General features: G+C 38.4%; 1 protein-coding gene across 1 annotated transcript in view; it reads left to right on the top strand.

The window, feature by feature from the left end:
• PLXNA4 (plexin A4) overlaps positions 1-27,369 on the top strand; it is a 946,574-nt gene that overhangs the window by 644,155 nt on the left and 275,050 nt on the right. The window contains exon 6 of the mRNA XM_077468718.1: positions 21,123-21,246. Within this exon, the coding sequence (XP_077324844.1) occupies positions 21,123-21,246 (124 nt within the window). The remainder of the gene's footprint in view (positions 1-21,122; positions 21,247-27,369) is intronic.

The raw sequence follows: 27,369 nt of genomic DNA, 5'->3' as shown, positions 1-27,369 counted from the left end.
CCTTGCCAGTGTCATTTACACAGTAATCAGTGCATTTTTATAGCACTGATCACTGTATAAATCACAATGTTCCCAAAATAGTGTCAAAAGTGTCCAATGTGTCTGCCATAGTGTTGCAGTCACGATAAAAATTGCAGATCACTGCCATTACTAATAAAAAAAATAATAATAAAAATGCCATAAAACTATCCCCTATTTTGTGGACGCTATAACTTCTGCGCAAACCAATTAATATACGCTTATTGAGATTTTTTACATAACAGCCTATGCTGAGGAAATAATTTGTTTTTTTATAATTTTTTGGGGGATATTTATTACAGCAAAAAGTAGAAAATATTGCTATTTCTTTCAAAATTGTCACTCTTTTTTTGTTTATAGCGCAAAAAAAAATGCAGGAGTGATTGAATACCACAAAAATAAAGCTCTATTTGTGGGCAAAAAAGGACATTCATTTTGTTTGGGTGCAACATCGCACGACCGCACAATTGTCAGTTAAAGTGACACAGTGCCAAATCGTAAAAAGTGCTCTGGCCAGGAAGGGGGTTAAATCTTTCAGGGCTGAAGTTGTTAATCACTATTGATGTAAACTCATTATATAGGAATATCAAACAGGGAGAGGCCATTAAAACAGCTGACTGAATCTTAAAAGATAGATCTGCATTGGACAGAGTACAGATTCCTTATTTATAGAAATTACTTGAATTTGCCATGAACAAAAATTATTTCTGCTACCAAAGAGAACATTATGTGCAGGTGAAGGGAGTATTTGCTCTAAGTGTAATTTTTTTTGGGAGACTGAATATATTTTTATTATAAAGTGTTCCAATTTAATATTTGTAAGAGATGTATTGGTAATATTTGTGTTATCTGAAAAGGTTTGCAAGACTCGAGCATGCCATTTGTACACAGTTTGGACTATAACCCATATGGTATTATTTTTACAGGAAATAGAGATTGCAGGGAATAGAGACTACCAATCAGTTAATTTCTTAGCTCGTTTGGTATTTAATTATGATGAAAGAATATGTATCTAAACCTTTTTTAAATTTAATTAATTATGATGAAAGAATATGTATCTAAACCTTTTTTAAACCCATAGTATATGGGTTATATTGATATTTTACATACACACTTATTGACATGACCACAGAGAGGGAGGGGAGTGGTATTGCTGAGAGAAGGGGAGCAGGCACCAAAAAACTGTCTTGTAATAAGTTTAAAAAACAGTTGTGCCCTATAGTTCCTGCAGTGCCATTACTCCAGTCAATCTCTGTCTCAGTCCTTTTTATCTGGCCAAGGAGCCAGGTCTCCACCTCCTCATTAACACTGGGTGGCCTATAACAAACTCCAATGATTAACTTTGTAATAAGCACACCCATACACAATCCCACCCACAATTCAGCCTCACCACATTCTCTATCAACTAGGTCCTTTTACACGCTTGCTTTGAGATCACTTCTCTCATAGAGACAGACACCACCACCTTTCCATTTTACCCCGTTCTCCAAAAGGGAGTATACCCAGGAAAATGAATAGCCTAGTCATGTGAATAGTGAAGCCAAGATTCAGCAATACCAATTAAATCATAGTTCTCTTCATGCATCAAAGCCTCCAACTCACCTATTTTGCTTGAGTAAGCCCTACCTTTAGTGTAAAACGCATCAGCTGTTTTTGGTTCTGTGTTACTTTGCTGTGACATGTACAGTGTGATCCTAATGTTCTAATAAAGGCACAAGAAACTTCATTTGGAGTGTGGCTGTCCAGAATTTTCTACTCACCTTAATTCACCTATTTTACTTGGTAGACTTCTGGCACTTGTGAAAAACACTTTAATATGTTGCACATTTTCCACACATAGTTTGCATATTTTCACATTTAGTACCAATAGTACAATTTCCAATGTAGAGGGGATGAATGGGAATGAGCTTTTTTTTTTTTTTTTTTTTTGCAACACTTCTACTAAAAGCTCTGAAAATTAATTACGTATAAGAAAGCTGAACCTTTGAGGAACAGGCTCATACAGAATGGGGTTGATTTACAAAACTAGAGTGCAATGTCTGGTGCAGCTCTGCATAGTAACCAATTAGCTTCTAAGTTTTGTTTTTTCAAAACATAATTAAACAAGTTGAAGTTAGAAGTTGATTGGTTGCCATGGATGGCTGCACCCAATAATGCTCTCTGCAGTTTTAGTAAATCAACCCCAATGTGATTCACAGAGGAAGAGTACAACGTTATTTGAGGGGAAATACTTTTTAAGTATAAGGGATGTGGTCCCTGTAAAACTGTAATCGATAACCTAATGAAAAAAAGTGATTATAAAGTAGAGAATACAGGTCAGGAACATAAGTTTAGATACAGTTTTAGTCCATTGAATGTGTACCTACACTCATGTTGTAAATAAACTACAAGCAATATATTTGGACATCTTCCAGAGCGCAATGGGAACCTAAAAAACGCCATTATGAAAATACTTAATACTTAAAGGTATTGTAAACCCTCAAGGTTTTCCACCTTAATGCATTCTTTGGATTAAGGTGAACAACCTTCTGTGCTGTAGCTGCCCCCCAGAGCCTCCCTATTTCTTACCTAAACGTCATCATTACAGCGATGAGCACAAGCCCAGCAGCTCCAGCTGCTGTTTCGGGTCCTCAATGGATAGATTGATAGCAGCAGGAGCCATTGGCAGGACAGAGTCCTATTGTCTGTGTCAATGGATGCAGCAGCAGGACTTGGGAGCACACCAAAGGGTGCCGCCATGGAAAACATCTCTCCGTGGGGACACCTGATGAAGAGGAGGAGCCAGGAGTGCCGCCAGGACACCCCAGAAAAGGAGGATCAGGGCTGCTCTGTGCAAAAAGTCTTGCACAGAGCAGGTAATTATAAAATGTTTGTTATTTTACAAGGAAAAAAAATAACCTTTAAAATCACTTGCTGACCAGCCGCCATCATTATACTGCGTCAGATTGGCACAATCTCGCAAACCGTCGTAGCTATACGTCGGTTTACAGGATCAGGATAGCAGGTGTGTGCAGGGATGCCGATACTCGTGGCTGACGATCACGAGAAATGGCGAACAGGAGGGACAGAACACGGAAGTGTGTGTAAACACACAAATCCGTGTTTTGCTCTGAGAGGAATGATAGATTGTGTGTTCCTATTAGCTAGGAACCACGATCCGTCACTTCCTCTAGTCAGTCCACTCCCCCTTCAGTTAGAATCCCCTCCCGGAGAACACAAACCCTTGATCACCCATAGTGTTAACCCCTTCACTGCCAGTGACATTTTTACAGTAATCAATTCATTTTTTATAGCACTGATCACTGTATAAATGCTAATGGTCCCAAAAATGTGTCAAAATTGTCCGAAGTCATGATAAAAATCACAGATCGCCACCATTACTAGTAAAAAAATAAATAAATAATAAAAATGCTATAAATCTATCCCCTATTTTGAAGACGCTATAACTTTTGCGCAAACCGTTCAATATACGCTTAGTGTGATTTTTTTTTTACCAAAAATATGTAGAAGAATACATATCCGCCTAAACTGAGAAAATATTCACTTTAAAAAAAAAAAAATTGATTTTTTTTACAGCAAAAAATACAAAATATCGTTTTTCTCAAAATTGTCGCTGTTTTTTTGTTTATTGCGCAAAAAATAAAAACTGCAGAGGCGATCAAATACCACCAAAAGAAAGCTCTATTTGTGGGGAAAAAAGGATGTCAATTTTGTTTGGGTGCAATGTCACACGACCACGCAGTTGTCAGTTAAAGTGATGCCGAATCGCAAAAAATGGTCCGGTCATTCTGCAGCCAAATCTTCCGGGGCCTAAGTGGTTAAACTCCTGAAGCTGAATCTTGGGTCTGTCCCTTTACATATTACATTGTTGGTCACTGAGGCCAAATATCACAGTAAAGGATATATAGTGGGAGATAAGCTATACTGAGCTTGACTTTTGGAGCTGAAGCTCTGTTTGCACAATCACACATTTCAAGGCCCCCAGGGTGCTGTGAATAACACCTAATGGCAGGGGCTACAATTCTATCCTGCTGGCATTTTTTTTTTTTTTTTTTTGCAAAAAGATGTCTCTTTAATCTCTCTAATTAGGTTTAAAATAGTAATTTCATTGAGACATCATACACTTGTTAAAAACAAAAAACAAAAAAAACATTATTTAAATTGCAACTAAAAGCAAAACTTTTTTTTGATAGAGTTGAGAGGGAATAGAACCTCTATTTTTGTTTTTTCTGTCCGTGTTTCCGACTGTTAGTGAGATTTGCCCTCTCTAAAAAGTTTTGCCCTTAGTTCTACTTTAATGATGCGCCATTGACTTTCCAATGACCATTACTGAATTGTACTGTAATTGTGTGTTTGTAAATTATTGCAACATCAGAAAGATTTTCTTTTAAGAAATGGATATCAACTATGTATTATTGCTGAGAAATTGTTTTTAAATACAAGGAATTCTATGTTAATTTAAGATGTTGACACAGTAGATAACTGCAGTTCCAGCCACTGCCGCCTAGAGGTGAAATTGAATCATGCTTCATTATGGTATTTTAGCAAGGCAACATAATTATTACATCAGTTATCAAGCTTTGTTTGATTTAGCGCATTGGGATCAAATTATATGTAAACTTTTAAACTTGTGTGGGATTTGACTCTGGATTTTGCTGCCTCTTTTATAATACATTCATTTGATATAGGGCAGCAATTATTATGGGGTTTAAACTCACACTAACAAAGCGATTAAATGTTGCATGTAGTTGATACCTTTATTTTGTGGGGTAGCAATTGAACAGTCAGAACCTGCCCCCTAGTGATAGACATCAAATAAGGAAGGACACTTTGTAGCATATACAGCCCCGTAAAATTCGTTTTTAAAAGAGGATCCTTATTGAAAGACTGATATAGAGCCTTGATGTGAGAAGCAGATTTCAAGTTCATTAACAGTTGCTCAGATGGGCAGTGATATGCACTGCATTAACTGTCTTTTGTACTTACATTGCAACTAAGTTATCCCATATTGCTTTGGTTTTAACTTCCCATCCTGGAATAAGTTAATTTGGTTGTTTCACAAAGTATTAGAAATAATTCTCTCCTAACCCCTTATGCACATTGTGCCACAGAATCATATACTGTATATAGAAATTATGGTAACTTGCACTATATGGATAAAACCAGTTCAACAGTTGTCATAGTTTACTGCTCCTCACTTTGCAGCATCATTTGCACTCTTTACTCAATTTTATAGATTGAGACTCATAAACACAACTTAGTCAAACGCCCCTCAAACAAGTCAATGAAACTGTATCAGTAACAATGTTTACCTTAACAAACTGTCTCTTAATTCGAAGGATAGTCACCTAAGTGCTTGCAGGTAAGGTGTGAGCCTGGAACCTATGCTATGCAAATATGGATGTAGCTTACCCAATCTCCCTATTCCCTCCACCCTTTAGGTATTGCTGTTGGCTCATTGTGATGGGCAAAATCACTATATAATAGCAAGGATCAGGGAGCTGGGGAGGTCAAATCTTAGTGCTTTGGAAACCATGACACTGGCTGCTTAGGATCACAGTTTATATATTTATGTAACTTCTCAATTTGTACAGCATGATTATTATTATTATTATTATTAGTATACAGGATTTATATAGAGCCAACAGTTTACGCAGCGCTTTACAATATAAAAGGAGACAATTCAGTTACAATACAATAAAATACAAGAGGATTAAGAGGGCCCTGCTCAGAAGAGCTTAAATATAATAGGATGGGACAGGTGGTACCAAAGGTTGTAGCATGTAATGGGAATCAAATGTGTACATTTGTGCTTTGTTTTACCCATTAAAGTCTTTAAACAAGGCAAGACTCTATTTTAAATATTTAAACAAATCAAAATTCTTGTAAGAATTAGAAACACATCATGTATATTTCATTCAATGCAGCATAATACTGCAGAGTCAAAATATCACTGACCTGAAAACAGACAGTAACTACAATGCCATAACAGATCTGGGTCTGATTCGTTGAAATGGAGAACAGAAAATGATGAGAACTGGAGTTGTTGTTTTGTACAGATGATCTGTTTTCTTTCTCATCCATTGAAGGACACAGGAATTCTTAGACTGACAGTTTGCACTACCACCTACAGGAGATATGGACACTAGCAACAAAAGAAAAGCTGTTGGTTAGCACTAGATGGCCCTCCCCACAACCATCATAGTTCAGTTTTTTGCTAGGGTCCTTAGGAGAGTGAGCATGTTTTCTTCTGTTCTGCTGTTTGTGACGCAACCCCTTGGCACCCCACTTAGTTGCTTCCGCAAACTTTGCCTCCCACCGTCAAAACACAACACATTGTGGTCCATCATTGGAGAATGATCTGCTCTCTCCATGGGCCATAATCAGTGTCTAGGGGGCTAGCCCCTAGTCCCCTTCAAAAGCCCCTTTACCGGTTGGGGGCGTCACACTGTTCTTTGTTAATTTGGAAGATTTTTCTACTTTCAACAGCTGCTGGTAGATTTATGTTGGAAAAGTTAGATCCTAGAAGTCTCTCCAGTCAGCTAACACGTGCAGTTTTTTGCAGTTTTATACTAACATTGTCACAGCAACAGCCCTGCGTTTCTAGAAGTGTATTCAGTCATCTACAGCTACTAGTAGATTTCTTGTTCAATCTTTTTATTGAGTTTTATACAGGAAAAGACAAATAATGTCTAGAAAATGAAATGAGAATAAACTACAAGCATGGGATACGATACAGAACAATATAATCAGAACTTCTTAGATATAATCACATTTGAGCAAATATAGATATAATATTTGACAACTAATATACAAAGAAGAAGGAATGTTAATATAACTTTAAATAAACATCTCTGAATTCCCAACCACACGTTCACCCCAATTGGGTTCAAGCTGTGAATGCGCGTGGGTATTTTAGGACATAAGATAAAATGTATCGGGACTAAAAGTATATTAATTAAAGTAAAGAGGAAAAAATAAAGTTATGTAGCAGATTATATGATTCTCATTTATCCTATATTTGATAACATAAGGAATTTATTATAAATGAGAAATCAGCCAAGTATGAGTGACAGAGATTCTAAGATATATATGTGAGTAAAAGGAGTGAATCAAGATCCCGTATTCGTAACTATTATATGAAAAAGTAAGAAAAAAGAAAAGAAGAAAGAAAAGAAGAAGAGTAGAAAATAAGAAGAGAGAGAAAGAGTGAGTGAAAGAAAAGAAGATAAGAAAAGTTTCTCCTGGCATTGGTCCAGCCCCCGCCCCAGAAGCACCTAGAAGTAAAAAAGATAATAGTAAAAGGATGTAAGGAGTATCAATTAGGCATCAACAATGATAGATCAAAGTTTGTAGATAGAAGGTGCTTAACCCATGGTTGCCAGATTTTATTGTATTTTTTCATATTATTATCCTCAATAGACGACATTTTATTAAAGATAAGAGCCCTATTCATTAGATGTTTAGCTTCGGCCATAACCAACGTCTGGGATTTCCATGCCTTAGCTATGGTTTGTTCAGCTGCAGTTGTGAGATGTAAGATTTAGAAGTGCTATAGCCGGGTCTGGACTACTAGTAGATTTCATGAAAATCATAAATGCCACAGGTAACTAGTTCATTATCTACACTAATGTTCTCTCTATAAGAGCAATCAGCAGTGAATACCCTTTATGTTCCGGTTCATTCAGAACTCTGGTATTCAGGTCAGGCTAGTATGTCTGAGGATTCCTTTTGGATTAGTTGGTCCAGAGCTGAGGTACTTTTCACCTGACCCTGTATCCGGAGACTCACTTTTGTGAGTGGATGTAGCAGGGTAATGCTGTGTTGTGGATTCTAAAACAATATAGTCAGAAACGGGCTGTAATTAGCAGGACTTTATACTTGTGATATAAATACTTTACACATTGTTGTTATTGATAAGTCTTGTAACTACAGCAACACAGAGCTGTACATTATAAGGGAACTAAGTGTCTTGCTTTTGTCTCTGGCAGATAGGCACTTTTGTACTTTTTTTTTTACACTTTCCAGTGTTTTTTCTGCTGTGTCTAGGATTTGATGTTGCATTTTTCCTATGGTGTCTGAGCATGCATAGGGCATGCAAGCAGAATGTTTTGCTTCCTTTTCTTAAGTCACTGTTGAAGGGCCTTGCTGTGGAAGCTCTCAGGTCATTTGGCACACAGTATCGCAGCAAACTACTGCTTCACCACCATTTAGTGTTACAGGAGCTGTGTGCCAATGCACGTAGCATGTAGCAATGTAGCAATCCCTCCTAAACACACCAGCTGAAAGCTGAATATTCAACATCCTAGATCATTGGGTAATTTGACTGTCTCTGCAGTTTTGAATGGTCATGCTTAAAAGTCATCCAATCTGTATTCCATCTGAAATGCCATGAGGTAGTGTACACCAACCATATGGGAGGAATCTATATCAAAGAAAAAACTGTAGCAACCATGAATCTAACATATACTAAGTTGTCCCACCTTTGGTCTTTATGGTTAATACATCCTAATTGTACCTGAGGTTATGAGTAAGCACTAGACACAGTGCAAAACACGTCAACTTTTACTGTACCCCACATTGTCTGTGATGTCTTTCAGATTTCTTTTGCTTGTTTATCTGCAGATGAGCTGTGCTATTACCTTCACCTAAACCCTCTCTATGCTGTGGATGGATGGCTAATGTGTAATAGAACACACTGCACTAACAAAAGGCACTGGTGCAGTTTAAATAGCCCACCTGGCACCAGTGCGCAAGTGCGGTAACCTCTGTTCATGATCATGCACGTGCTCATGAGATCATGCATGTGCATGCGTCTTCCCCGACAATACTATTTCAGTTATTTTGAAAAATCAATTTTTCTTCAAAAGAATAGAATAGAATCCAGAATATGTATCTTTCTTTGGCAGACCTACATATTGTGAAGCAGATATGGTGTAGCTTTGCTTCAGCAGACAAGGTGACTGGGTGACTTGGCATGACCATGTTGCTAGGAACTCGCTTTAACATTCCCATGCACTTTGCTGTTAGCGATACCTCTTTCTTTGTGGGACAAAGTATGAAAGAAAGGTCATACTAAGCAGAGATCTCTAAGCTTGCTTTATTCCCTAGCTGCAACACAACACTATTCCTATTGAAAGAGCATTGCTGAGATCTAAGACTTTGCATTCTGTATGATTTCAGGCCTGATTTGAAATGAACCCACATTGAGGACTGTTATAAATGATGTGTCAGTGCCCCCTTTGGTCAGCACACAAGACTTTCACACAGAGCCAACAGTATTACTTTTCCAAAGATGGTCTGCAGGCGCTCTGTTGTTTGTGTGACATTTGTGCACAGTATGGGGTTGTTGAAATTAGAAGCCAAGGATTTCTTAGCATAAAGTGTACTTTAGAAAAGAAAAAACAAAGTTTAAACCCTTACAACAATATCTCCTAAATGCTGAGATAATTGTGAAGTCATTGATAGCATGCAAATTATTTATAAATAGGAATGCATTGACTGGAAAAACAAGTTTTAAAAGTGCCCCCTGCTGATTTTAGAATAGTGTATACAGCACATGCATAATAAAATATGCATTGTGAAAATATAGTGTGACGCATTTTTAAGATTATCAGTTTGTGCTTCGCACAGATTTTTGTAACTAGTATTTCAGTATATCTAAAACCCCTTTTTACTGTTAGAGTGTGTAAGTGGTAAAACTGTCTATTTCTTTATTGCTGTTTGTATCCCAGCTGAGGCCACACACTCGTATGTGTTTGTTCTTGTGACCGTTGTCAAAAAACAGAAAATGTTGTGATATCCAAAATTTTACAGTTGTCACCAGAATGAGAGATGAGTAGAGATTTTCCAAAGGAGAACCTTGTTGCAAAGGTAGCTGCTTAAGAGGGGACTCTCACTTTAGAGAGGTTTACTGTCACAGCCCGTTGTGTCTCTGCCAGAGGAAGTGAAGGAATATATCCACACTGAGACACAAACAGCAGAAAATCTGTCAGTAATTTTATCCATTTATTACTCAACATAATTTTGGTGATAAAAAAAGTGTGCTCAATTATAAAAACAAAGCATTAAAAGTGCTTCATATGAATAAAAAACATTCAACAATATGATATCTCATATAATGCAATAAAGAAATAAAATAATTTAAAAAAATGCTCCCATATTAAATAATTTTGAGAGCAAGCATCCACTAAAATGTCCATCACTTCGCTATAAATTAATATATATAGATTGGCATAGCCAACCCTCTCCTCCTAGAACCATACAGGGATTGTAGTAGGCTTCTGATGAAAGCAAGATCTTAATGCTTAAATCATTAGCTGCTACACCTTCACCAATCCACCGCGTGCACACCCCTTTGTGTGTCTGCTTACCAAAGGTTAGTGTAGAACACAAGGGGATGACGTCCATAGTGTTAAACTGTTTATTATAACAAAACCATTCCCCCATGTACAAATTATGCTTACTAGAGCAACGTAAACAATCCATGTCACATTATCCGCTGATCATAGTTCAACTCAAACCTACCACCGCGATGAGTCCCGGGATGACGCCTCCTATGTGAGCCTGGTAAGTCACTTGGTCAAGCATAATTTGTATGAGGGGGAATGGTTTTGTTATAATAAACAGTTTAACACTATGGAAGTCATCCCCTTGTGTTCTTACATGGTTTATCCAGCTCACTGTACCATTCCTGGCAAGGAGAGCTGAAGTTTCCAGTAAGAGAGCTGCAGACTTACGTTGTGAAGGATCTTATATTCCCTGTCTACACTAACCTTTGGTAAGCAGACACACAAAGGGGTGTGCACGCAGTAGATTGGTGAAGGTGTAGCAGCTAATGATTTATGCATTAAGATCTTGCTTTCATCAGAAGACTACTACATATGGCATTTTTATTAATAATTTTTTTTTTACAAGTAATGGTGGCGATCAGCAATTTTTATCGTAAATGTGCCATTATGGCAGACACGTCAGACATTTTTGACACATTTTTGGGACCATTTTCATTTATACAGCAATCAGTGCTATACAAATGCAATGATTCCTGTGTAAATGACACTAGCAGTGAAGGGGTTAACCACTAGGTGGCAGTGTAGGGGTTAAGTGTGTCCTGGGGCATGTTTCTAACTGTGGGGGGGGCGTGGCTGTGTGTGATACATCACTGATCTCTGCTCCGGGAGCAGAGATCAGTGACACTGTCACTAGGCAGAATGGGGAGATGCTTGTTTACATTAGCATCTCCCCGTTATTCCTCCCCTCGAGACGATCGCAGGTGTCCCTGTGGCGATCGAGTCTGCAGGGCCCACGATCCGACTCATGGAGGTCCCGAACGGCGCGCACGCGATGGCACGGCAGCAAATTCAAAGGGACGTACCTGTATGCCCATTTGCCTGTCCATGGCATTCTGCTGACGTATATCGGCGTGCGTCAGTCGGCAAGTGGTTAATACACTATTGGAGTCTTATTTACCTTACATGTGGAACGCAGGGTGGAATTTTCTCATACAAAAAGGCATACTGTTGGTCCTGGAAGGGAAATTTGTTGTTTCTATTGAATTATGTTTCAAGGTACCGGTATATGACCTATGTCTATGAGGTGAGAGTTCTGTGAGCACAGTGGTGTGGTGTCAGCCATTTCTCATATTGGATAAATCACAAAGTTCTAGTGAGGTTTCATCTTCACTACTTTGTGGAATGGGATTATTTTTTTTCTTATGGACTTCACTGCACATATTTAATTAATTGTGTCACTATTGTTTGGATGCACATTTAATGCAATTTTGGTGGTTGATTTCATATATGTGCAAGATCACTGTAAATTGGGATTTTAAAGCACACCTGTCAAAAACCTTAGATTAGATCCATAAAGGTAAGCCTCACAAGGGCTGAGGGCTTTTTTCTACCAAAAAACATCATCATCATTTTCATCTTGTGCTGCCGCTTGTATACACAGATTCCACTTTTGTCATTAGATTTAAATAGGCTATGCTTTGTTTTGTTTAGTGTAAGTCATTATACTGCATAGCCCATAACCATAAAATATTAAATAGTTCAGAATCTTTTTCTCTTTTTAACACATGCTGTATATTTAGTGAGTTGGTAGGCTGTCAGTGGAAAAATTTATATATTTTTTTGTTATTGTTCAATAATGCAGGACCAAGCTAAAACCTTATTTTCTCTTCCCAATACAGTTGTACTCATACGTTTACATACCCTGGCAGAAGTTATGATTTCTTGGCCATTTTTCAGAGAATATAAATGATAACACAAAAACATTTCTTTCACTCATGGTTAGTGTTTGGCTGAAGCCATGTATTATCAATGAACCGTGTTTACTTTTTTAAAATCATAATGGCAAACACTAACCATGAGTGAAAGAAACGTTTTTGTTTTGAAATCTCTGCATTAGTGATTCTAACCCTTTGCCACCCTCTTTTAAAAAAAAATTTGAATGGAGTTGGGCTTTAATGTGTATATTTGGGTTGGGTCAGGGGTCAAGTCCTGGGGAAAAAAGTGTGGGAACTCCCACCCAAGATCCACTCCCCCACCAAAAAAAAAAAAAAATGATATGCTCATATGCACGAACACTTCACAAGTGCTATTTTTCTTCCAATTTTCATATTGTGTGTATGAAGCGTAACTGTTAGTACATAATAAAAAAAAACAATCCTCAATAAACATAAATACGGTAATTCCCTGAATAATCAGCATTCATTCCTTCATTCCTCCTGGCATTAAACTTTGCCAGGTATTGTGCTCAGCTTACCACCCCAAACTGATGTTCCTCCCTCAGCTCACCTCTCTCCCTGCATGTCCTGTGAGCAGAATAGCTGTGCTTTTCCTCTGGGTTCTCTCATCATATGGCACTGAAGATAGAGGAGGGGGGGACACACAGAGCAAGTATGCAGGAGACTGGGGGGGGGATGATGAGACAGAAAATCAGGAGGGGTCGGTGGTGAGGAGTGCAAGAGTTCTGACTAAATACAATCTCTTAGCAGCAGGGACCTGATCTACCCATCAGCTAGTTGTGATTGACAGGTAGAAGAGGAAGCTGTCATGAGGCCCCCTACTGGCAATGCCTGAATGTTCAGTCTACCCCTGGTGTGTGGCACTTACTATTGCGAGCTGTGTCGGTGGCTGCTGGTGTAGCACCTGCCACACAGCTTGCATACTTCAAAGTCTTGCAGGACGCGGCTGCTAACGGGAACGGAGTTCCTGTTGTGGAAAAAGTACAGGAACTCCGTTCCCATGCGTTCCCACAGGACTTGAGCCCTGGGTTGGGTTTATTTCACAATGTGAAATGTGCACAATGAAAATGTATGTTTTCACTTGAAAATGGGAAGAGGACCTTGTATGCACCTTCGACGAAGTACATTGGTCTGAGATCTGGTTAGCGACTAAAGCATCTTCGCTCAATGTGCTATGGAAGCTAACTACAAGGTACTAATGTGCTGGTACCTAGTTCCTCTTTGTTTCCAGGGCTGTACTGAACAAGGCACGTATATGCATATATGGTGGACTTGGTCAGTAGCCCAAACTTTTTGGAAAGGTATTTATAAGCAATTCAAACTTTGTATTTAACTCCTTACAACTGCAAAATAAACAATAGCTAAGACATGGAAATTCCCTTCTAATGCCGCGTACACACGAGCGGACTTTTCAACATCCAAAGTCCGAAGGACTGAGTCCGTCAGACTATCCGATCGTGTGTGGGCTGCAACGGACTTTTGACTCACCAAAGTCCGAAGGACTTTAGAATATGGAACATGCTTCAAATTTTTCCGAAGGAACTCCGCCGGACCCGGTCCCCTTCGAAAAATCCGCTCGTGTGTATGCTACTCCGACGGACTAAAACGGACGCTAGGGCAGCTATTGGCTACTGGCTATGAACTTCCTTATTCGAGCCGAGTCGTACGTCATCACGTTCGAATCCGTCGGAGTTTAGTGTGATCGTGTGTGGCCAAGTCCGCTCAGCCGAAAAGTCTGTCAGAACTCCGTCGGAATTCCAGCAGAACTCTGACGGAACTCCTTCGGAAGTCTCTCGGACATAAGTCCTCTCGTGTGTACGGGGCTTTAGATTCACCACAGGTCTGTCCTACAGTGTTTCAATCTGTCTTTATTGTTCACCTACTCTCACCACTAAGCCTGATATGTTTGCAAAATAACTGATTAGCATTATTCATCTCTGCTACTTGATTTTTTTACTATGTATAATGCAAGATGGCAAAGTTATTCTGATTACTAAATGTACTCGTTATTAACCACTTCCCGTCCGGCCGTTGTATAGGCCATTCGGGAAATTGTTAATAACAAGTACATTCCCATCTTGACTGCACATCATATGATGTCCTGTTAGGAAGCACCGATTGTGAGGCCACGCAGCTGCATGATCTGTCACTGGCTGTGTGCACAGGACTGGCCGCTGGCTCACTGCCAGTGCTATGTGACTGCCGTGACGAATCACAGCAGGTCACAAGACAGTTGTATACAATGGATGGCTTCCTTTCATCCCATCCATTGTGTACGATTGTGTTGCTAGCTGTGATTGGTTAATTACATGGTACAGACAGGGCCAATCACAGCTCATCTGTACCATATGATTAGGTTTAACCAATCACAGCTAATGACAACAATTCAGACTGAATGATTCAGTTTAGTCAGTAAAATGCTTGCTTATAGCAATCTTATAGCAATCTATTTCACTGCTATAAGTATACATAATATGTAAAAAAAAAAATGTTTTTAAATAATAAAAAATATCATGATCACTTCCCCACAGTAGTACAATGTTACTATATTAACATTGTAGTGCTGTAATCACAGTGTGTTAAAAAGAAAAAAGAAAAAAAATTTACTAAAAAAAAAAAGTTTTACTTTTTTCGTACTGTCACCAGTCAATGTCCTTGATCAATCAATCGATCAATTTTCAGATATACTGTATACCATAATTTGTGGCCTCTCTAACTTTCCTACAGACAAATAATATACACTGATTTGGGTTATTTTCACCAAAGAAATGTAGCAGAATACCTTTTGGGCTAAATTTATGAAGAACAATTACTTATTTGCAGAATCTTATAACAGAAACAAAGAAAAGTGTATTTTTTTCAAATGTTTAGTCTTAGTGAATAAAAATATAAAATGATAAAAAATGTCCTTTGGGTACCATGTTGCATGACTGTGAAGTTGTTATTCAAAATGTGACAGCACTGAAGGCTAAAAATTGGCCGGAGCAGGAAGGGGGAAAAGTGTCCTGTATTGAAGTGGTTACTCCGCATAGAGCAACCTTGTTAATGTTTTCATATATACTTCCTTTTTTGTTACTCTGAATTTTCAATACATTTTTAATACAACTGTTTGAACAAGAAAAATTCACAGTTGTATTACAACCAGGTGTGTAGTTGTTATAGGTAAACATAAAATGAGGGTTTCACATGCCTTCTGTAGCACTTCACTCTCATATAGTGTAGAAAACCCCAATTCATCCAACACTGGCTCACAAGGAAAGGATATGTCCCTTTGCCCCACTGTGGGAGGAGTAGTTGTTTGTAGTTCTAGTTTGCATCAGCTTAAAAAAGTAAATAAACTTCTATTTCAAACTGAATTTGTATCTAATATATACATTTATTTCAAAATAGGGATATCTATGGACAACGGTATTGTTATTTTTTTATTTTTTTTCAATAATGTATTTTTTGAGTCAGTGTACTGGAGATATTGGATGTGTCAACGGATAATAAAAAGCACGAGTGAGGTTTCTTTAAACTGTTCCTCGTCACTCAATTTACTGGTAGAAAAGCAGAGGTGACTTTATTAAATTTCATCATACACGTTGCTGCAATAGACAAATCCCCTGATATAGGAAGAGTTCTTTCTGTGCAGAAGACTTACACAGTATGCAACATTTATCTCTTTTTCTTCCGGCAATATTTTAAAATAAATAAAATAAAATAAACACTGCCATTAGCATAGATTAATTGACCAGGGACTCCTAATGAGTTCTACATTTTTGGAGGCATATCCAAATAATGCATTCCTCTGACTTTCTGCTAATTAAATCATATCTGATTGGTAGAATTTCACTTGGTGTCTCTGCTGTGCCAAGCTCCCTTTTCTCTTTGAAAGATCTGATGAGAGCTGGTTTTGTTTTCACAGCTAATAGCTCCCCTGCTGCACTATCGGCATCTGCCTCGGTTTGCAAGAGTTTTATACACTTAACCCAGTGCAGTGAATGTATTGCCTTTGAGAGTTCCCATTAGAAAATGTTGCATATTTATAAAATAAAGTCAGAAACATGTATTTCTAATTCTTCTAGCGTCATTGGAAAATTCACTGGCTTGCTGATGTTCTGTTCCAGTGGATTGACAGATCCTCAGTATGTGTAACGGATAATATTGAATTGATCTTTCTGAACTGGCCAGCATTGGAATGGGCTTAATAGCATCCCAATCATATAAATTATTTCTGCCCATCTATGTACGGAGGTTTGCAAAACACAGCAGAACTATAATGTTTTTATTGTTATCAAAGGGTTAAGTGAGGTTCATCAGCCCTATAAATGCCCACCAGCCCACATATATACTTGCTTACAACAACACTAAAAAACACCAGACTGCTAGTCTGGGTGCTAGAGTTGCTCATTTGTTGGCATGTTGGTTTCATTTGGCATGATAAGGCACACTTTGAACTGAAAAATATACATGGTGAATCAAATTATTTTTTTAAAGACACCCATTTCCCTTGTCGTACAGAGTTATTATGGTATGCCTGTGGTGAAAAGGGGCAATACACACACATACAATGCAAGTTATTTACTTTGCCACTTATTTAAATTGAATTTACTCAGTATTTACAGTGCTTCTTTCATCTCAGTTTGATGTTTTAGATCATTAAAACACACATGCAACTAGTTTTCCTACTTTCAATCTAGGCTACTTCCAATAAATGTCTATAACATGCATTTAGTTTAGATTATTAGTGCCCCAAAAACAATCCAGGTGCTGCATTCAAGGATTTTGTCCTTCTTAAATAAGAAGTATTACTTTTTTTACAGTTCCCGATGGGTCATAGTGTATGTAGTACTGTGTTCTATGTTTTTAGGTGTAATGCTAGCTTGGTTGGACAGATCACCTCTCCCCCATTTGGTGTACAGTGACCTGACACTGCAGCTGACTGCAGAACGAGTGCCAGTCTTCTGCTCTCAAGCACTGGCACAAGGAGTCGGCCTTACCTTCTTCTACATTCCTTGTGCCAGTGCTTGCCTTGTTAGCTGTGGTAATGTATAGCCATGTGGGGGTTTGGGGGGTGCCCTGTCTGACATTGCAAAGATCATTACAGGACATCTTGGAAAATAGGACAAAGTACTACTTTGTTCCATTGGAAACTGAACACTGCAAAAAAAGTGACACTGCTTCTTTAAGCAACCCCAGGATTCTTCAAGGACACCTATGCACAGACTATGGACAATAAACGATTTGCATATCCTAACAGGCAAAAAAAAAAACACTCCTTCCCGTCATTTCTAACCGCAATGCTGTGGAGAATAGCATTCTCAAAAATCACAACAGATACTACGAAGTTGGGTTTCAAATACCTTACAGCACCAAGTCTTTTTTACATTAGAAGGTTGAAAGGCTGAAAGCCTCTACTGCCAGAGAAAGTAAAAGGAAAGGAGTAGGATTACAGTGCCTTTGAACTTAGAAAATGAACTTGTTCAATGTGCCCGTAGTTTCAGGGATCAGCAAGGACTTCTTTTTTAAAAGCTGTCTTTTACTCTTTTTGGCCCCTTTCACTTGCGACGGGTCCGTGATGATCCGCCACATGATGATCTGCTTGCTCAGCGGGGATCGCCCTGTTTATCCCCGCTAAGCCGGCGGATGACAGGGCGGTCCCTGCACATTGTGCAGGGACTGCCCTATCAGCTCTCCGCTCTCCTCTATGGGGGATCGGCTGTCTGTGTTCATCCGATCCGCTCTTTATTAGTAACTAAAAGGTTTACACTCACATGTTCCGTAAATAAAATGAGCATTAAAAATCATAGGGATCTTCTGGTTCAATCCACCATCTGTTTATAGTCCAGTCCGCATGTGTGTGATACCAAGCCTCGTTTTGAGACTACACTCAGTGCGTCCACTACATCTAGCATATTTGAAACATCTACCAGTGGAAACGTTTAGAGATGCAAGAGGACACATGCGGACTGGACTATAAACAGATGACGGATTGAACCAGATGATCGCTATAATTTTTAATGCTCGTTTTATTTACAGAACATGTGAGTGTAAACCTTTTAGTTACTAATAAATTGTGAAAAAACTTTTTAAAAAATCTGCACCCAGAGGCGCCCCCTCTTCTTTTCCTTGTATCTTCTAGCAACCTGGGAGCTCGGTTTCAGTTCCTTGATGGTGGCAGCCCTGTATGTGGAATTTCTCCTTAGAAAGAACTAAGACTTTTCTTCTGGACCTGATCATATTTAGATACAGAGCAACTCTGTATCTGTAAAGGCCTATTATGTAGACAGCCCCTCCCCCTTATGGGTATATTATTATATGATTTTTTGCACCTCAACTTGTCTTATCCGATCCGCTCTGCAGACGGATAGAAAAAAAAAGGATTTTCTTCCGTCTGCAGAATTGGACCATTGTGGAGACGAACGATATTGGGTGTCTGCGGATATTTATCCGCAGACACCCGCTATCCCATAGGGATGCATGTATGTCCGTATTTCATCCACAAACAGATGGATGAAATATGAACATACAGTCCACATGTGTGAAGGGGCCTTAGGAATATGTAAATATATTGCTGCCCAAAGCCTGGGTATATGAGTTCTATAAACAGGCCCATAGCCCCAAACTGCACTGATATTTTTGCTATCTTTTTATCAGGCATTAGAACACAAACAGCCTATTACAGGATATCACTACGATTAATGCAAATTGCTGAACATGGAACTGGAGTATTTCTGGATCCATACTTAACATCTCTCTGTTTTTTTCATTTATTTTAATTATTTTTTTTACAAAATTTCTGTTGCAGACTAATATCCATTAAATGTCTTATAGCCCGGTGGTTCTCAACTCTGTCCTCAAGTACCCCTAACGGGCCATGTTTTGGGAATTCCTCTTAGATAAAATAGCTGTCCAAAATACCAAGCCATTGACTATGATTTAAAGCACCTGTGCAAAATAAAGCAAACCTACAAACATGGCCTGTTGGGGGTGCTTGAGGGCAGGGTTGAGAACCACTGTTATAGCACACACAGTAGGTCAGTCCTAGTAAGCCAGTTAAGGGCCTATGTGCACAATCTTTGCAAAACTTATTTTCTCCCCATACTACACTGTTAAGGGTAACCATGATCTCTGGCTATTGACTTGTTCTTACTTAGCAACAACTGAGACCCCTGCAAGCAATTAGAATAGAATTACCAAACCTCCTTCCGGCCGGGTTCACACTAATGCTAATTGGATGTGGGTTTCCCCGCATTCAATTTGCATGACAGGAGAGTGTGATCGACTCTCAATGGATCAGGATCACTGGGGAGGCCACAGAATGCACATCAGAAGGGTCCTGTGCGTCTTTGACTCTGTTTCAGCAAAAATGCGGACTTAATTCACACATGAAATGCACCAGATCCCCTGCTGTGCCCCCTGGTCACACATAAGGGTTTTTTTACTAAAAGAAAATCCACTTTGCACTGCAAGTACACTTGGAAGTGCAGCCGCTGTAGATTTGAGAGGAACATTCAAGGAAAGTAAAAAACAGCATTTATGATTGTACATAATTGTATGATAAAATCAGCAGAGCATCCCCTCATTTCAGATCGTCCCCTTAGATTTACAACGACTGCACTTACAAGTGCACTTTCAAGTGCACTTGCAGTGAACTTATAGTGCAGAGTGGATTTGCCTTTAGTAAATTCACCCCATAGTGTGAACCCTGCCTGAAGTGCTGCATTACATTTGTATCTTCATGTATTTCTGTTATGTAACACATATATGATAAGCAGTGTTAAAGTAGAAGTTCACCCTAAAACTAAAATCTGTAAATCTACTTGCATCCACAATCTAAGCCCTTGTACACACGGTCGGAGAATCCTTCGAAATGTGTCCTATCGGACCGTTTTGTTGGATAATCTGTGTGTGGTATGCATCGGACTTTTTCCGTCGGAATATCCGTCGGACCAAATTTTCCAACTTGCCGGAAATATTTTCCGACAAACTGGTCCGATCGGACATACTCCGATCATGTGTAGAGAACTCCGATCGGACAAAGTGCCACGCATGCTCAGATCAAATTCCTACACCAAAGCTATTGGCTACTAGCCTGAACGTAGTCCCGTCATAACGAAATAACGTCATCACGTTCTGAACGATTGGATTTTCCGACAACTTCGTCCGACCGCGTGTATGCAACAGTTTCGGAAAAGATCCGTCGGACAAAATCCGACGGACAGAATCCGTCGGATTTGGTTGTCGGAATCTCCGACCGTGTGTACAAGGGCTAAGACTGACCTATCTAGCCCTGTAAAGAATAAATCACTATACATACCTTTTCTGAAGCAGCTCTGTGAGCTGTCAGCAGGGGCTTCTCTGTGGAGGTGGGTGCACAGGAGGCAGTCGACAACGGAAGTCCCATAGTAAGTCTATGGGTGATGTCACTTCCCAGGCATTGCTCAACCTTTGTCAGAGACTGCACCAGATGGGCCTCAGAAAAAGTATGTATAGCGATTTCTTCTTTACAGGGCAAGATAGGTAAGTCTTAGATTGTGGATGCCAGTAGAGTTATAGATTTTAGTTTTAGGGGGAACTTCTACTTTAACACTGCTTATCATATATGTGTTACATAACAGAACTTCTAATTTAATGCAGTTAACACAATTGAGAAGAAAAAATGCTATTGCATATATGGCATGTAAAAAACAGTATGTTTGGGTTTCGTGTAGGTTAGGTGGAGAATCAGTGGAGTCTAATTTGGGGCCAATGCTTATTTAGACTTATAGTTCTACAACATGTGACATAACCATTTGCAGTTTTAAGGAATTTTTGGATAAATGAATGTATATAGATAATATAGATAATGTGTGGGTTTTGTTCTGTGTTTTAGATGTACAAGAAAAGAGAGATGTGAGCGTTCTCATGAGGCTCGAAGATTTGCGTCAGAGATGAAGCAGTGTGTCAGATTGACCGTCCATCCTAACAATATCTCTGTCTCTCAGTATAATGTGCTGGTAAGAATCCTCTTAGTCTTTACAACAGCATAAAGCAGTTTTTATATCTTTCCTAGGTACAGTGTATTATATATATACCAACAAAGAAACCTAACAACAAAGCGAATGGTAATTACTGTAGCTAAAGATTCAAGCTTATTAATTTAATAAATGTAATCATTTCCCCGAATTCATCATTATTTTCATTGTTAATGTGGAAAAACGGATCTATGTTGAATCATAGAAATTTACACTTGTAGAGTTATCTTTGAGAGAACAAAAGCAATTTGCTGGCGGATTTGCATTACAGCCAAACAATTGCTTCTGAATTGAATCTGCAGGAAGAGAGACCTATTATCTTGTGTATTAGGCCCCAGTGCAGGCTAGAAATTGAGGAAAGCCTCATGGGGGTTAAGCCATTCACAGGGAACAGAAAGCAGAGTAGGGCTCACATCAATTCATTACTATCGGACAAGAAGAACTGTACCTGCATTTAAATGATTGGCCACTTTTACACTGCTATATTGCAGAATTATTTTGGACAGGCTGAAATAAATTAAAACATAATGCACCTTTTATATTTGTAGACTGGATAGGAAACAAATATTTTGTACAACTTTATATTATGTTATATTTCTGTTTCCCAAACCATTACTAATACTTTTCCTATTGTCCTAAACCAAAGACAAGCTGCTCTACTTTTGTTTAGCCTGTAACACATCACATTGCTGGTATTTGACACCACTTAAAATCAATAGTAATGCTGTCAGTTATAAATAATTACTGCAGGACACCTTGGTACACTGAAAATAACTGCATACTTTACCTGTAAACAAATATGAGAAGAATTGTTCACAAACATATACATTCTATACTTTGATAATGTAATTGTGCTGCATTTGCTAAAGTCCTTATACTGGCATATCCTGTGTCTAACACTATTTAATAACATAAAGCAAGCTGCAGATACCGCTCAGCCAGAAACATAAAAATACTGAAGCCATTTTCCATGTGGTGGATCGTATAATAATTGAAATTGCTGGTATATAAAGATTGATGGTTGTATTCGTGATTTCTAATTAATATGTTAAATTACACATGTGATTATTTAATAAGGCAAAAGGCAAAGTGTGGCAGCCCATGGAAACAAAGCTTCAATCAGCTTGGATTCTTCTAAATGCTCTAAATGGAGTAAAGAAAAATGCTACATACATATACATACATACACATACATTCCTATCACTTACTTTACATTGCACATCATCATTGTCCTTTCCATCCCCTTTTATATAATTGATGTGATCTGCTGGTTATGTTGGGAATAAAATAGGGCAAATATTATGGGCCCTTGGATTACTCAATATTCACAGATATACTTGAAGTATAACCTTTTAAGTAACGGAGATAGAAAATATGAAACTTCTGATGTGATCCCTTTGTGTGTAGACATGTATTGTGCTCTGCCATACACTGACCATTTCATTGTTATTGATTCATTTGTTACAGGTTAAATGCTGGTCAGTACTGTATATACAATTACCCAAACTTACATCATGAATAAAACACAAGTGTTCCCTCAGGTGCCTTCACATTGCTTTCCTCAACTGCAAGAGCCCCATAGCTCAAGACTCCTTAATCTGCCAATCTTGACTTTTCCAAGGAATATCAAACACTGCCCTGTAACTTATTGTTGAGGTTGCACATCATTATACATAACTAATAGAGAGTTGCAGGAAATTGGAAGCATTTGGGTCAGAGCTAAGTTTTCATTGGGGAGTGTAAGATTTGCATTTCAGAACACCTTAGATTTTGGGGCTCCTAGAGGCACAGGAAGATATATGGGTGCTTACCCTTTATTTTTGCTGGAATTTTATTTAAAATGATGTACTGACAGGTTGACAACCTACAGAAAGAAATACATAAAATTAAGTTAAAGTTTATCAAAAGCCAAAACCTTTTTTTAGTTTTAGAGTGGTGAGGAGTAAGAATTCCTGTCATGTTTTTACAGTTGTTTTTGCCCCTGCTTGGGAGATTTCAACTATTTCTTACTCTATCAAAAAATAAGTTAGACATTAACGCTTTGGTTCACTTAACTGTTTAAGGAAGGAGGAAGTACCAGTGGCTAAAAACAAACGTTATACCTATGACTAAAGTTGAATAATGTCTTTGCTTTATGTGTAGGCTATTTGCTCACCTCCAAAGGCATGCCAAAATCTCCAAGAGATGGTGTTTCCCCAACCTGCATGTTTTTTGGACATTGCTAAGATGCTCCTAGCTGTTGATGCTGTCTCCCATAATAACAGGAGCTCTTCCTCTCTCCAGTTTAAAACCCTCATGCATACGCTGCCTCCCCATCACATGATTGTGAGCTCAGAGCTGCTGCACTAAGTGGATAGCAAACCGAGGCATGCACTGGGTTTTGAATTAAACAGAAAGCATGCTCCTGTGATGGAGGGGTGGGGGCATCATCAGCTGGGAGCATCTTGGCAACATCTTAACCACAAGGCAGAATGGGGGAACACCAACTCAAGAAAGAGCATTATTCAACTTTAGTCAAAGCTGCAGAGATTTTTTTCTACAGGTGCCCCTTAACAACATAGTTTTTGGTAAAGGTGAATTAACCCTTTAAGCAGTATTTGGTTTTCAGTACCAAGAACCTGACAGCAGGTAATTTTCACCTTAGGAAATGTTGTGCCATAAAAAGTAAGGTTTTCTTTATAGCCCTTGTATCTAATCTTAACATGGTCCTAAAGCTGATACCTTTCTCACTTCTAAAGTGTAACCTAGTGGGTAAGGTTTAAAACCTCTAACAATGTCTTTATGGCTGCCTGGGCCTTCCTGTCCAGGACACCATATCTTTAAATCAGTGCTTCTATCTCCCAGTGAATGAAGGTTGCCTTGGTGATGTCACTCTCCCCTTCCCCAGGAGATGGGCCCATGACACCCTGTATTCACAGCAGAATCCACATTCTTTCAATTTGAATGATGCCGTTTTTCAATCCAGAAGACTGAAGACATCATATGGCAAATAAGCAATACTGAATGGTGACAGCTTTAGGTTTAAGGTTCATATTTCAACCTGAGCTGAGAGGCATTTAAAAAAAAAAAAAAAACTGATCACGCGGTTTGGTTTTAAGGAAATGGTGGTAATTTAGAGAAAACTATATACTGTGTAACAGTCAAGGTAAATTGGGTTTAACAGTTAAAATTTAGAGCACATCAGCCACTAGTGGGGTTGCCAATTTCTCCTATCATTGTTACACCGGATGTTGTGTGATGTCAGAAAAGTCCAGAAAAGTCCATTCAGCTAAAGATAATAGCACCACTTAATAACAAGTGGTCTTTCTGCCTTTGGCAATTGTATTTTTCAAGAATCTACACATTTAAAAAGCGTAATTGATTTTCTTTTGCAAAAATGCACTTGATTGCAGTCTTCTGGAGTAATTATTTGCAGCAGAATTATTTTAAAGATGTACAAGATCTATTTTGAATGGATCTTTTGCTCAGAGCAGCGAAGAATAACAATACTATTTCAGCATAATGTGCTCATCCTTGAAACCGTCAATTTCTTTGAGCCGCTCATCTTTTCTTGGTCATTGCAGCCCAGTTGTATCTACATTGCATGGGGCATCGGCTTGTAGCAAATAATACTTTTGTGCTTGTTCCATTCTTTTACAACAACAAAAAAAATCACATCCAATATTGAGTGATATTGAACAACCTCGATAGTTAAACAGCAACATTGTCAAGACATTTTAATTATGTCTTATTTAAGATTTCAGTCTTGGTTTTCCATCTTTTCATTCCTTTGAATATCAGGGATGGTTGCAAGGCACAGACCCTGTTTCAGCTGTTTCTCTACATAGAGTATAACAAAATATTTAAAAAGTATTAGATGAAAGACCTTTTCTCCTTAATGGACAAGTATACTTTTAAAGCAACCCTCTCACTAGGAGGAAAACTGGGACTAGACTAATCCTGTGAAAGAAGACACTTTCACTTACCTCTCCTTTTGGAACTGTTGACACTGTTGCTATCTGACACTTCTGGTTGTGTCAAATTGAATGTCGGCCACTGGGCATTGTGTTTTTCTCCCGTGTGTCACTACAGAACATTGTATTGATTTTGGGGTCAGGAACACTACAGAGCACAGTAGTAAACAGAGATCAAACATACTAGAGGGCACAGTAGTGATAGAGAGGCATCAGGCCCACTACAAGACACAGTAGTGATGGTTTCACCACTGCAGCAAGACTTCCGATATTAAAGTTAAAACTACTTGGTATAATCAACTCAACATGCAGCCAAGAAAAAACCATATAGGGAAAGAAAATGGATGTATATAACAAGATCAATATATAAAATAAACAACGGTAATAATAATAATAGTAATAATGAACATAAGAATAAATATATGATACAAATTAAAATAAAAATGGAAATAAATAAATAATTAAATAAACAAATTGAGTAGTTGCATAGAAATAACAATATGTATAAAAAAACTATAATTCATCATAGCAACGTCAAATGTCTACTATAAAATTGATACTACGGATAACTGTTTTCAGAAAAAATGTGTGCGTTCACATCCATATTATGATCAATATGTGGATATTTACCAATTCTGGTGGTCATAACAAAATGGGTGGTGAACGATCATTATGCAATAGAACAAAATAACAAGTGGACTCTATGCGTTATCAACAAAAAACATAAAAAAATGTCCACATGATGCACAGTGTCTGAGTCCATACAGTATGTCATGACAACATGCATAGATATAAATGCATGGCCATAAAAAAATATAAAAAGTCTCACCTAAAATGGTAAAAAAATTTGAAAAGTTGTGTTTGGCCAAATGCTAATCAAATGACCAAACATATCCACAATGCAGAATGGGATGAGACCCTAAAGACCCCATTTAACCAGTTAGGAGACAAGGAAGTCAATTTGAAGATCCAGAAAGATTCTCACTTGCACAATAAAGAGAACCAAACCATCTGGGATGTGCTCAACAGCTACAACTCTTAGGCAGTGAATGTTTTGGGCATGGGTTTTAAAGTGGCGAAGTATGCTGTGTGACAGCCCTTCTTTATGAACAGTTGGTGCTCCTCTATCCATTTCCGCAGGGTTCGCACCATACAACATATTCAGTAGGGCAAGTGATACATTTCTTTATATCATATGAATTGCCAGCCTTAACACAGATCCATGATAGGTATTATCAAAAAACATTGGCACATTTTACATATGGACCCAAAATTAGGACCCATCTTACCTTCAGCTCCACAGGTCATCTTTAAAAGAACTCTTACCCTTAAGAACATTGTTGCCCAGAGTACATTTATAAATCCTTGGAGAGAGAGCGTTATGGACATGAGGTCCTACTTTGATAATAGAACTGGGGTATGTCAATGCAAGAAAAGAGGATGTTTGACCTGCCAGTTCATTCACCATGGCCAGTCCTCTTTCTTAGATAGGGCTGGAAATTCATATGATATAAAGCAATTTGCTCTACTGAATATGTTGTGTATGTACTAATATGCTCTTGCAATTTGATGTATGTAGGCCGTACGATGCAAACCCTGCAAAAGGGGATAGGGGAGCACCGACGGTCCATAAAGAATGTCATGAGCACAGCGTACCCCACCACTTTAAAGCCCATGATGCCCAAAACATTCACTGCCTAAGAGTTGTAGCTGTTGAGCACATCCCGGGTGGTTTGGTCACTAACAATGTGAGGTTCTCTTTATTTTGCAAGCGAGATTCTTTCTGGATCTACAAATTGTATTTTATCTCCTAACAGATTAATTGAGGGGTTAGCGATCCACAGCATTATTTAGGGTCTTATCCCATTATGTGTTCTGGATGTGTTTGGTCATTTGATTAGCATTTGGTCATACACAACTTTTCACAATTATTTACCATTTTAGGTGAGATTTTTTATAATTTTTTTATGGCCATGCATTTAAATCTATGTGTGTCGTTATGACATATGGATTCTGTGCATTATGAAAACATTTTTCAAAGTTTTTTGTTGCTAACTCATAGAGTCCACTTGTTATTTTGTTTTATTGCATAATGGTCAATGGATCAATAGATCCATCACCACCCATTTTGTTATGACCACCAGAATTGGTA

This window comes from Lithobates pipiens, unplaced genomic scaffold, assembly GCF_037356315.1.
Source record: "Lithobates pipiens isolate NorthernLeopardFrog02 unplaced genomic scaffold, aLitPip1_a1.2 Scaffold_8, whole genome shotgun sequence".
NCBI lineage: Eukaryota > Metazoa > Chordata > Amphibia > Anura > Ranidae > Lithobates > Lithobates pipiens.
Note: the sequence above shows the minus strand (reverse complement) of the source record. Positions and strands in the feature narration are given on the sequence as shown.